The sequence below is a fragment of the Archocentrus centrarchus genome, chromosome 10 (genome assembly GCF_007364275.1).
Source record: "Archocentrus centrarchus isolate MPI-CPG fArcCen1 chromosome 10, fArcCen1, whole genome shotgun sequence".
Taxonomy (NCBI): Eukaryota; Metazoa; Chordata; class Actinopteri; order Cichliformes; family Cichlidae; genus Archocentrus; species Archocentrus centrarchus.
Window position 1 is genome coordinate 17,504,144 of NC_044355.1, and position 12,158 is coordinate 17,516,301.

At 38.8% G+C, this 12,158-nt stretch overlaps 1 protein-coding gene across 3 annotated transcripts; it reads left to right on the plus strand.

Annotated features, from left to right (window-relative positions):
- The first annotated feature begins 354 nt into the window (after positions 1–354).
- LOC115787440 (uncharacterized) lies at positions 355–4,591 on the plus strand. 3 transcript variants are annotated; one of them, XM_030740147.1, is made up of 9 exons: positions 355–415; positions 703–815; positions 1,349–1,439; positions 1,527–1,889; positions 2,855–3,175; positions 3,329–3,586; positions 3,867–3,986; positions 4,177–4,230; positions 4,336–4,591. In XM_030740147.1, the coding sequence occupies exons 3-9, from the start codon at positions 1,385–1,387 to the stop codon at positions 4,539–4,541; spliced, it is 1,377 nt and encodes a 458-aa protein (XP_030596007.1). In that variant the 5' UTR covers positions 355–415; positions 703–815; positions 1,349–1,384; the 3' UTR covers positions 4,542–4,591. The 3 variants fall into 3 exon arrangements, with proteins under 3 accessions (XP_030596007.1, XP_030596009.1, XP_030596008.1); XM_030740149.1 differs by having other exon boundaries at positions 3,870–3,986; XM_030740148.1 differs by lacking the exon at positions 703–815 and having other exon boundaries at positions 358–415.
- Positions 4,592–12,158: the final 7,567 nt, after the last annotated feature.

The following is a 12,158-nucleotide window of genomic DNA, read 5'->3' on the forward strand; positions in this document are numbered from 1 at the left end:
TTGGGGTGCAGAAGTGAACATTATAACCTCAACAATATGAGCTGATCTTACAGGTGCAACTCTGCAAGCTAGTGTGTTATACTAACATGCAGGTACATTTTTTCCACATTGTGTCAGAGTTATGAGATTACAGGTTGGACAGGTTGGTTGACATGTGTGCACAGACATAATTCTCACTTCCATTTTTAGGGTAAGGAGAAGTATTCAAAACAAAAGTCACAGTAACCTCTGTGAGTACCACTCGGACAGTTTCACTGCACCCCTCTCTGAGTGGTAGGTTCCATCTCGGCTCTGTAATGCAGGAAGTAACCATGTGGGGTTTTTTTTCTCACAGATGAGTTTGTCTCACTTCCAGCTGAATGCTTATATGTGTGTTAGTGTTTTAGTGTGTGCTGTTACATGCATCCATTAAAATGTAAGTAAGCCATCTACATCCTTCTTTTCTTGATTCTTCTTCTGCTCATGTTCAGCATCACTCCTCATGCTTACTGAGCCTAATTAAGAGAAAGTGAAAATGTAAAGCTTGCTTCCACATGTGCAGAGTTTGCAGTGTTTAATTTTATTACATTTACAGTGACTTCATGAAATTTACATTTGAAACCTTGTTATTTCACATTTGTTCTAAGCAGATTTCAAGTGATTTACAGCTGCACATATAGAGTTACATTGGTTTAATTTGTTTTCTTTACCCAAATACTGCAGGCCAGTTATAAGAATATGAATTCAGCCTGCTTTGATGGATAAGAAGCTTCTTCGTTTGCTCACAGTTCCGTGTTGTGCCAGTGATTTGCATCCTTTTAGCGAGCTGCTTTCTAGTAGGTTTCTCACATTATATTCTTTCTATATTGTTTATTTCCCTTCCTTTCAGGAAGCAAACTCATACAAACCCACACACATAAAAAGGCATCTCTCCTACACACCCTGTTAAACAGTAAAGCTCTCACCACAGGAACTTCTGGACTATTTGTGAATTAATTTGTCACTTCAGATGGTACCTGTTCTTTCTCAAACACATGTGAAGACGTTGTAACCAACAGACTGTGTGGGATTGACACACTTTCAAAGTGTGACTCCAGTCACATAGCGTTGTCTAGACTCAGTTTTGTATATGTAATTACAACAGGGAGGGGAAATGCTTTGCTTACATGTGATGGATATTTCTTAAGATCAGTTCACTGCAGCATGGAGATTTGACTCTGTTGTACTTGTGTTGGCAAGCAGAAGCGAGACATTTTATTTCCTGCCTTTTTCCAAAATCATGTGTTATATCATCACCCATTTACTGTTGAGTTTCCCAGCAGATATACTGGTATACAAGTTATACTCAGATTTGTTCATAATTTTCTAGATTCAGTTTCAAAGATTAAAACCACAACGTGGATGAATGAAGAGCATGGAGCTGTTTCTTATTCTTGTGCTGGTAGCAGGGGGAACTCATGGTAAGATCGTCCTCATAAAGAAGCCAAACATTTGCATTTGTAGTGTGAATAATTTCAGCTCGTGTTTTTTGGATGCATCTTTTCCAGCTCTCTCTCCAGTTGATGAGACTACATGTAGTCTCACCAAGAACACATGGCCGTGCTCAGCTCTTCTTGAAGGAACTGTGTATATCCAGGTTATGGCTAACGCTAGTGGCCATGAAATGAAGTGTTTGAAGGTGCTTCCCAGTGGGACCATAACTGTGTTCAATCTGAAGAAAGGAAGGATAACAACAGACGAGAAATTTAGCAACAGACTCCTGTTTATAATCAACAACGGGACACTCAAGATCACAAATGTGAGGAGGAATGATTCAGGTCAATACAGAGCTGAAGTCTTTAATTCAGAGGGAGTCCGAGAGAAAAACATTCATTTCACCCTGGATGTTAAAGACAACAACAGAGTTGAAGGCAAGTTATGGAACTTATTTATGATTTTTGGTGCTATTATAATGTTACTCAGAAATGTAACCTAATTATAATACTTAACTGTAAATGAAGTGTTATAGTCGGTTTTGTTCTGTAAGAGGAAATTTGCGCTTGCATAACAAAAGTTTCAGTGTGGTTTTGTTTTAGTGTCTAACACTACCAGCTATTGTGAGTTATGGTGATGTTTAACAAATATCAGTACAAGCAAATTTTATTTATTTTTATTTACACTTTCTGCTTCACAGAAAGAAAAAAATAATCAAAGATAAAAACAAGAGTAAATCAGAAACTTTTAAAAAGCAATGTTCATAAAAGAAACAGTGCTTGATGCCTGTGTTGGGGTCAGTTAATGAAGTATTCAACCACAATGTTAATTCTGTAATGTTAGCTGAGAAAAACATGCAGGATGCATTATTTTTTGCATTTATGACCTGAAGCCTCAGAACACACTGACTTGTTTCACATCAGGATCTTCTATGTTACAAACACAGTTACCTTCTTTTTGAAGGATACTATTTTTATTGTACTCAGAGTCAAATACAATAATCTACATCATACTTTATAAAAACCTGGTTTATAAGTGGTAAGTTCATAATTAAGATTTCTTTTTAGTGATGGTGTGACAGCAAGGCAACATGAACAGCAGCAGAACCCTGAAGCTACAGCAGCTAGAGTGACATCGTTCATTTTATCATTTGGATTTGGGATTTTTTTTGTTATATTTTGTAAGTGTTCATCTTAAAAAAATACAATACTGTTTTCCACCATATGGAAAATAGTATTGTCAGCTGAACTGTAATTGTGTTTCCGTCACAGACCGGTGTAAGACAGTAGCCACAAAACCACTATTTCTGTTCACAGTAAACATCTGTAAATGTTGCCAAAGTCCTTCTGACAGGAAATGAACACTTACAATTGTGACAATAATGTTTACTTTTTATTTGCAGGTGTGGAAACTTACTGTGATGGCAGACAGGATGGATCTCAGTGTTATGGAGCTTTGGGAGGAACTGTGGACATCCAGCTGATGGACAGCAGCTCAGAAATATTTAGATACCAATTGATGAAAGACTCATTTAAAATATTAAATGTTAGAAATAATAAAGTTCTTCTTCATGTCACAGAACGTAGATTTCCCTTTTTTCCCAGTAATGGAACATTTAGGATCAATAACCTGAGCAGGACAGATGCTGGTAATTATACTCTTCAAACCTTTGATTCAGAGGGAAAATCATCAGGCGAGCGGACTTTAAAGTTGTTCATTCAAGGTACATTTTTTTCCTAACAAATATAACTGTATTTTGGTAAATGATATATCTCACAAAATTTCAGGTACATGTATTTTGTGCTTTCCCTGTTCTTCATTAGAGACTATAAATTCTGATTTCAAATCAAAGCTCATCTGTGTGTGTTTCTCTCAGCTCCTGTGTCCTCTGTCCTGCTGGTCTCTGAGTGTCTGTCCCAGGGAGAGATGAGGGTGTCCTGCTCCTCTGAGGGAGGGGACAGTCCTCAGTACAGCTGGACTCTGGATGGACGCACACTGACAGATGCTGAGCTCCTTTCTGGAAACAATGAGGGTAACAACATCACTCTGAACCAGCACGTCTCAGGACATCTGGTCTGCTCAGTCAGGAACAACGTCAGTAATGTCTCCAAAGGACAGAACATATCTACCTGTGGTGAGTGTGAACATGATTATGAATACAAGCTGATAATCAGCTTGTGTTGATTATGGTCACTTTGTACATCTTTCCTAAATTGTTTACTCATAGGCCACATTTTCATTGATTGCACCTCGATCAATGAGATACTAATGTCACATCCATGAAACAAACGGTCAGCCGTGATGACTGATGATTCTTCAGCAAATGAAAACTAATTGTAATGAAGTGGATCAATTGATGTAATATTCACTTTTTGTTGCCTTTCTTCTTGTTTTTGTGTGTTTTATTTTTGAAGCAGGAATTTTGCCACTGATTGGTGGAGTTCTTTTAGCACTGATAATTTTATTAGTTATGGGTCTAGCAGTTATCTGTGCTCAGAGGAAAAAACAAAGCTACAAAACTACAAAACCAAAAGGTACAAACTTCCTGTTTACTCACTTCACTCAGATTGTGTTTGTGCTCTTTTATAAATAAACAGAAAACATTTTACATTTGTTTTTTATGGGTTTTTTTTTTGCTTTCTTGCTAGTAGTTTCTTTTTATGCCTCTCTCATATAAACTGACAAATTAACTATTCAAAACTTCTTTTTTTTATGTGAATTTAGGTCAGAATCAGAGAGACCATTTGGCAGTCTACAGAAGAAATGACAGTCAATATGGTTTGTGTGTTTTTTGCTCTTGTAAAGACATCAAGTTGCATAAAAACTGAAACTATTATTTTAATGATTCACTGATGTTAATTTTATCCGCTTGCTAATCTACAGAGGAAGAAGACGAGCATGTTGAGCATATAGTGGGGTTGGAGGTGGAATCAGAGGAGGAGGTAGAGCCAGAGTTGGAGGTGGAAACAGAGGTGGAGGTGAAACCTGAGGTGGTGTATAGCCAAGTCTTCAAGTTTTTGAAGCGACCTCAGCAAACTGATCCAAGAGGAATTGAATGTTTATATGCCAAGGTCCATAAAATCAGGTGATTTAGGTAATCAGTGCTTTTACACTGCTTAATACTTCTTACACTGTAAACAAAGACACTTTATTTATTTATTTAAATACAATTTAGATCAGCTTTCTTTATATAGCACTGAATTATAGCATCTTAAGAAATATTACACTGTAAAACCTTGGAGTATTATAGATTTGAGCTCTGTCAAACAAGTTGTTATAGTAATAATAACATTACTTATATATTTTGTAACAGGTCTGTGATTTAGGCAAGACACATACCAGTGTAGGTAGAGCCAGTGTAACAGACGTATCTGGAATTTTAAATATGTGCACAGTTGCTAGTGTACAAATACCAGGGACATGTTCAAAGTCAGCTCAAAAAACTTAAATAAAAACTGGGCTTCTACTGTCTTATTTAATTTTTTTAATTTACATGTTAGATAAACAACCAGAGACACTTTTAGGATGGAAATACTGTCATCTTTCTGGTGTAATAATCTCTGCATCCTTTATAAAAATGTAACACTATTAATAAAGCTTCTGTTAAACTAAAGATGTTTTTGAATATATGTTGCTTTTGTACAGCAACTCTGTAACAATATGTTTGGAAAATGTAATAAAACTTATACTTTGCAGTTGGTGATTTACACACATATTTCCAAATTTTGGCCAACATATACTTTGAGATGGTTGAAGGATGTCATTAATTATTTAGTTTCTCATCTCTTTGGAGTTTGTTTTAGTTCTATATTTTATCAACATTATTATTTTTTTATCAACATCATTGATGTAAACAATCTTTAATTTAGTTTCCTTGTTGTGGCATAATATAAATCAAATCAATAAAACTTAGAACTTTATCTGAGCTGTTATCAAGTTGCAGGTGACTAGTTTTTTTTTTTTTTTTTTAAGATTTCTATATTGTATGTAAATGCTGTGTAGGACATTTTTTAAACATAGATCTTTATAAAACTTAGTAGAGTGTGGTGGAGGAGGAACCTGGAGACAGGACAAGTTCTGTTTCACCCACTGTTTAGTTTTGCTTTCATCATCTTTTTGTCTGTTTTAGGAACTAAAACCATTTGGTTAGGTCTACAAAAACATCTTGGTTTGGATTACTCACAACTCTGGACCTTTAAAAACAATGCTCAAGGACACCCAGTGGGTTGTGATCATGCCCTAGCATCTATATGTTTACATTTTAACAATAGTTACAGTTAGAAGTCAGGTAAAACTAAACATGCCAACTCATGATTGTCACGGAGGCTAGGACGAGGACCCAGATACAGGACATAGAGGCAGGCAGACAGGAGTAAACTACAAGTAAGTTGATGGCTGATGGCATAGGTCCAAAATGAGAACATAAGATACATCGGTCACTGAAAATGAAAACTATTCAAAACCTAAACTGGGAAACACAGTAAAGCAAGGGAACTCTGGAGCTAGGGAACAGATAATTGTGAATTAATAATTGTAAACGTGAAGCTAGAGACACCAGCGACCATAGTCAAATGTCTTCCAGGGGCCAGAGCAGGCGACTGCTGACTTACTTGTGGTTCCTAGGATACTTAAGAGTAGAATGGGAGGCAGAGCCTTCAGCTTTCAGGCCCCTCTTCTGTGGAACCAGCTCCCAGCTTGGTTTCGGGAGACAGACACCCTCTCTATTTTTAAGATTAGGCTTAAAACTTTCCTTTTTGATAAAGCTTATAGTTAGGGCTGGATCAGGTGACCCTGAACCATCCCTTAGTTATGCTGCTATAGGCCTAGGCTGCTGGGGGGTTCCCATAATGCACTGTTTCTTTTCATTCACCTTATTTACTTTGTTTATACTCCATTTAATCATTAATTGTTATTAATCTCTGGCTCTCTTCCACACCATATCTTTTCTCTCCCCTCACCCCTCACTGGTCATGGCAGATGACTGCCCCTCCCTAAGCCTGGTTCTGCTGGAGGTTTCTTCCTGTTAAAAGGGAGTTTTTCCTTCCCACCGTCGCCGAGTGCTGCTCATAGGGGGTCGTTTTGACTGTTGGGTTTTCTCTGTATTATTGTAGGGTCTTTACCCACAATACAAAGCGCCTTCAGGCAACTGTTTGTTGTGATTTGACGCTATATAAATAAAATTGAATTGAATTGAATTGAATTGAATGACAGGAACAGCCAGGCAAGAAGGAGAGGGATGTAAAGAGGAACTAACTCTGATAAAAGACAAAGGGAGACTGAGACAGTAAATGCACAGAAGGATAACAAGGGAACAGGCAATAGGTGGGAGAGCAGCTGAAACTAATCACAGAGAAAAAGACAGGGAAAGTAGAAGTAAACCCAAGGCACACGAGACAAGAGACTATCAACATAAGACAGGAAGAAACTAACATTGAGACCAAGGCTAAAACTTACAAACTTGGCACAGGCAGAAAATAAACAAAACAGAGAAAAGATGGGAGCACAGGGGAAAGCAAAAGGGAGTAAAAATCAACTAACTTGAGCAGGCAGTGAACTAAGGCACAGAAAAGAGGAAAAGAGACATTATGGAAGGGGGAGATAAGATTAACCTGACACAACTAAACAGAGAGTCAACCACAGTGACAGGACACACAGAGGTGAAACAGACACAGGGTCAGTGAAGACAGAGATGAGACTAGGACAGACTGGACACGAAAAGGAACTAACATCATGTAACAGGGAACACAGGGAAAGCATGATAACTAATCGGGAAATAGAATACAACAAAGTACATAAGAAACCAAACACAGATGAAGACTAAACTGGAAACTGAAACATGTGTGTCATGGCCCCTGGGTCCTCCTTTGCTGGCCTTCTTGCTCTCTCTCTCTCTCTCTCTCTCTCTCTCTCTTTCTGTGTGTGTGTGTGTGTGTGTGTGTCTGCGTCTTTCAGTGGGTGGGCTAATTTTTATTGTCTTTTATTGTTTTATTTGGAAAGGATTCATCTTTGAGTTGGTTGTAGGGTATAGGGATTTTATGTATATTAAATAAATTACATTTTCTTACCTGCGACTCTTGTCTCTCTGTACTCCTTGGTTGCCATTCCTCTTTTTTAGCTGCTCTCTACACAAATGAAAAGGTCATTTTTCTCTTTTAGATTAACAAGAAGGAAGTGAGGGGAGCAGTAAAGAGAATCAAGAGCAGAAAGGTGGTTTGTCCACAGGAGAGAGAGCGAAGTAGACTCTTTAGCTACATTGTTAAACAGAATCTTGGAGAATGAGAGGATGCCCAGGGAATGGAGCAGTAGCTTCAGGTTTCCGCTGCTGTTCATGTTGCCTTCCCATCACAACATCATGGCCTACTCTAATAATTATGATAGATGATCTGCTGTTGTGAAGAGAGGCTCTTCATGGCTGCCTGTGCACTTGTGGTTTGTCTGTTGACCCTTATTGTTGTTTCACTTCCTTCACAGCAGCTGAGTGTACAATGAAAATCTATATTTGTAAGGTGAAAGCTTACAGTACATGTAATACACAGAACTTCAGAAAACTTTCTGAGCAACACAATAATCATTAATGTCTTTGAATGTTTTTAACTTCAAAGTAATCTGTTATATAAATTTAGAAAATAAAACAAGTTTGGCATGATTATACACTTTTTTTTTGGTCATGGTTGTGTTAAACTGGCTTCAAAGTCCACATAAACTTGTTTTCCTTGTTAATTTAAATTAAATATTAAAAGTGTTAGAGAAATTGCACAATTAGTTGGACAAGAAATTTACACAAAATTGGCTTAGGAGTTTTTCACTAAACTAACAACTGACATCTTCTCCCTTTTCTCTCTCTGCAGCACATTCTGCCTGCTCTCAGTTCATGCATTTCATCACTAATGACAACTAATGGTAACTAACACAAGTGCTTTCAGCAGTTAATACTGTAATACTGTGAAAGTTGTTATATCCTGCCAGGTCTAAATTTACATGCTTTGGTGGTAAGCTGATCACTAACAGGAAACATGGTTAATGTAGGTGTACCTGTTTTGAGTAAAGTAGCAGAGTTTGTCTGAATGCTGCCTGTTGAGTCGACAGAGGTTAAATAGAGAAGAAACATGGAAGCTGTGTTTAGACTATTAGGACTCTCTTAAGGTTGGCTGTGTTAAATTATCTGAAACATCCAGCAGCTGTGGTATCAAGAACAATCATGGAATGGAAGTTGGAAACCGGCCCAAAGAGACTTGAAAGTGATTCGACTTTAGAAGCATGAACAAGTAAAAATGGAGGCTACAGCGGAACAAGCCTGACGGCTCATCACTGTCTTTGTCGCCTGTTACCATCACCCCCTTGTCCTTTTATGCAATATAAAAATAAAATACAATTAATGTGGATATCTCCACTTTACAAAAGCTGCAGCCCGCTCCACCATTGTGTGTGTGTGTGTGGTGGTGGTGGTGGGTGTCAGATAAATATCAATAGGCTCACCTTCTGCTCGGTTAGGCCCAAGCACGATCACTAATGTCCACAAGTGGTCTCTGTAGACCACAAATTGGCCTCCACAACACGTGGCTTACTGTAAGGTTGCTTAATAAGGCGCACAGATGGCAAAACTAGCAGCAGTTATAGAGCAGAAAAGTCTTTTTACTTATTCTTAATACAGCATACAGTACGGCTGCAGCTTTTAAACTAGCACTCAAACAGGATCAAACAGGATCTTGCTAACATAATATCATAATATTCCTATGATGAGGAACTCAAGGATGTCCTCATAGATATCTTTAACACCTCAGCCCTCAGCAACCTATTCATAAGGTGGACAATCTGGGCCTGAACACTTCACTGTCCAGCTGGCTGCTGGACTTCCTCACCGGGAGACCACAAGCAGTCAGAGTTGGGAGAAACACTTCATGGATCATCTGGCTGAGCACAGGAGCCCCTCAGGATTTTTTGCTCAGCCCCCTGTTCTTTATTCTACTGACTCATGACTGCACTCCCGTTCACAAGACCGACCTCTTCATCAAGTTTGCGGACGATGCAACAGTGGTGGGTCTCATCAACAAAAATGACAAGACATAAGTGAGGTGAGCAGACTGGCCACATGGTGCAGATCGGCCAAGTGATGCAGAGACAACCCCTAAATATGGGGACAACAAAGGAGATGCTCAGTGACTCAATGACAATGTGCGGACAGGCAGTGTCATGGAACGGCTGTGTGGCGGACAGGAATAGCAACCCAATTCAGGACTAAATTGAAATGCAGCTTTATTACTGGATCACACAGGGAAAATAAACTAAATACTGACTGGGTTGGACTGGAGTCAGAGATACACTAACAAGTAAACTAGGAGGAAACACACAGAACATGAGTGGAGCCAAAGCCGAGGGCACTACAAAGAACAGGGGAAGACACAGACAATATATGCACACATGAGGTAATCAGGAAGAGACAGCAGGGGAAGACAAGCCAACTGAATCTAACTAAGGAGACAAGGAAAGCAAAACTGAATACAAACCACATGATACAGAAACTCAAACTCAGAGGCAAGCAAGACCTTGAGGAAACACAATAACACAGTACACATGAATGAATCATAGTGTAGAACTAAGACATGGTTACCATAAGAGTTGAAAATATTCAATTAAAAAGAAAAAATACAAATAACTTAAAATCAAAAAAATCACAAGACTGAAATATTTGCATTTGGTTAATGAGAGAAATTACATTTCCTCTCTGACACTCACACACACAAACACACTATTGTATCCAAATATCACGTCACTTTTACATTTCATATAATGAACTGTCAAGAATATTAAAATGAGGTTCAACAGGACAGAAGTCTGCCCTTTGCACTTTTAACACACACACGCATACACACACACACACACACGCACACACACACACACACACACACACACACACACGTGATGTTTGTTTGTTCTTTTTTTAATGTGCTACAGATGCAGCAGTTGGCGGCCTATTACTTGTGTGTTGTCTTTTTAGCATTGGGCTTGACAGCTCTCAGACTTATGTGAAAGCAGTCCTCCAAAGACGAGTTTGACAGTCGGTGTATGTCCGTCCGAACATGGTGAGCACATCACGGCCGCTGGTGTTCCAAGTGAGAAATAATCCCCCGTACTTGGGAAGTCTGTACTTGTCAAGTCCGCAAGTTCGTACTTGACAAGTTTGTACTTGTGTACTTGAGGTTTGAGAAACGGCCCTGATATATGTAAATATCCGACTCCAGACAGTCGGTGCCTCATCCGTCACAAACCTCACGTCACTGCCAGTTTGCTAGAGGGGGCTGTCATTAGCACTAGCAATGGTAGTGCCGGGAGCCTCCCCTCAGTACCGAGGGGCTCCATCAAAATGTTTTTTTATGCTTTGTTCCCTGATTAGCGACTAAAAATAGACCTGCAGTAGAAACGTATTTAGGATAATGCTTGTGAATAAAAAGCATTACAGCATTAAGCTCATGCAGCCCCCAGTTTTTCAACAAAAACAACAGCAGCATCTGTTTCACAGTCCTCTGCAGCGCAAAGAGGCGGATAGGCTAGTGACAATGCCCCCAAATTTTTGACATACCCCTACCGGAGGTAGAACTAAACCCAACCACATTTTTCCTCATCTCTAAGGTCTCCCCTATATGAAATGGATTCTTGGCCAAAAATATTTTACTGCCAAGATGGTTAAATTGATAGATATTGTTATATACCCCAAAACTGCTGTTTGAATGGTGCCTCTTCTTTGCCTTTCAAGATCTTTGACTGACTGTTGATGGTTATGTATCAGAAAGTACCAGCACCTAAAGAGGTCCATGACCCTACACACCTGTACTGTAAGGACAGCAGCTGCAGTGGGATCAGCAAATGCCAGTGTCTGTCAGTGGGCTTGACATGCATGCAGTTCTGCTCCTGCTCTTTCTCAAACTGTACAAATATGACCAATTTTGTTACTGATGATTATTTGAAAGAGTGGAAGTGATGTGTTTCAGTTGTGACATCATGGGGAGCCGATTTCAACAAAGTATTTATTGGAGATGGCCTACCTGTAGAATGGCTACCAGAAGCAGTGTGTTCTGCTAAAAGCCTCAGGCTTAAAACTGGACACTGCAGCTCGAGAAAAGGAGGAATTCCACCTCCAAGCTTGTTTGGTTTGTTGGATGGCCTTTTGTTTGATTTGAGTCAGGAATTTGATTCATACTGTGTGTTAAGTTATGGTTTTATTAAAAAGGCCCATCAAGGCCAAACTGTTATACTCTCTTGTTGTTTCCTGTCCTACTCACTCATCTCTGGTGAGTTTACCAGTACAGTGTAGTATATTGCAATGAAATGCAGTGTATTCTTTCATTTGGGACAGATCACACATTTTTAAATGACTATGCATATGTGGTATTGCTGGATTTAGAAAACAAGCACATTAATTCAACAAGCCTACTGTGTTATATGACAATACATGCAGCATAATAAAGCTTGGGACTGGAGACTCAATTTTCTCAATACTTTTCAGTTGGGGTACTTCATACATTAAGTGACATAACACCCTGATTATGCAGGTCACATTTACATATTTGGTATTGATGGATTCAGCACAACCTCACCTTTCCAACAAGCTATCATATGTGTTTCTATGATAATCCTTGGCAAAGCAATTGCAAAGTAAATGAAAACATTTTGCAAAAATATTTTTTTTCCATGTTCGCCTATTTTAGATA

Coding starts and splice junctions, on each gene's coding strand:
- LOC115787440 (XM_030740147.1), top strand. CDS start 1,385: ATGAAGAGCATGGAGCTGTTTCTTATTCTTGTGCTGGTAGCAGGGGGA. Junction 1,440..1,526: donor GGTAGCAGGGGGAACTCATG/GTAAGATCGTCC, acceptor CATCTTTTCCAG/CTCTCTCTCCAGTTGATGAG. Junction 3,176..3,328: donor TTTAAAGTTGTTCATTCAAG/GTACATTTTTTT, acceptor TGTTTCTCTCAG/CTCCTGTGTCCTCTGTCCTG.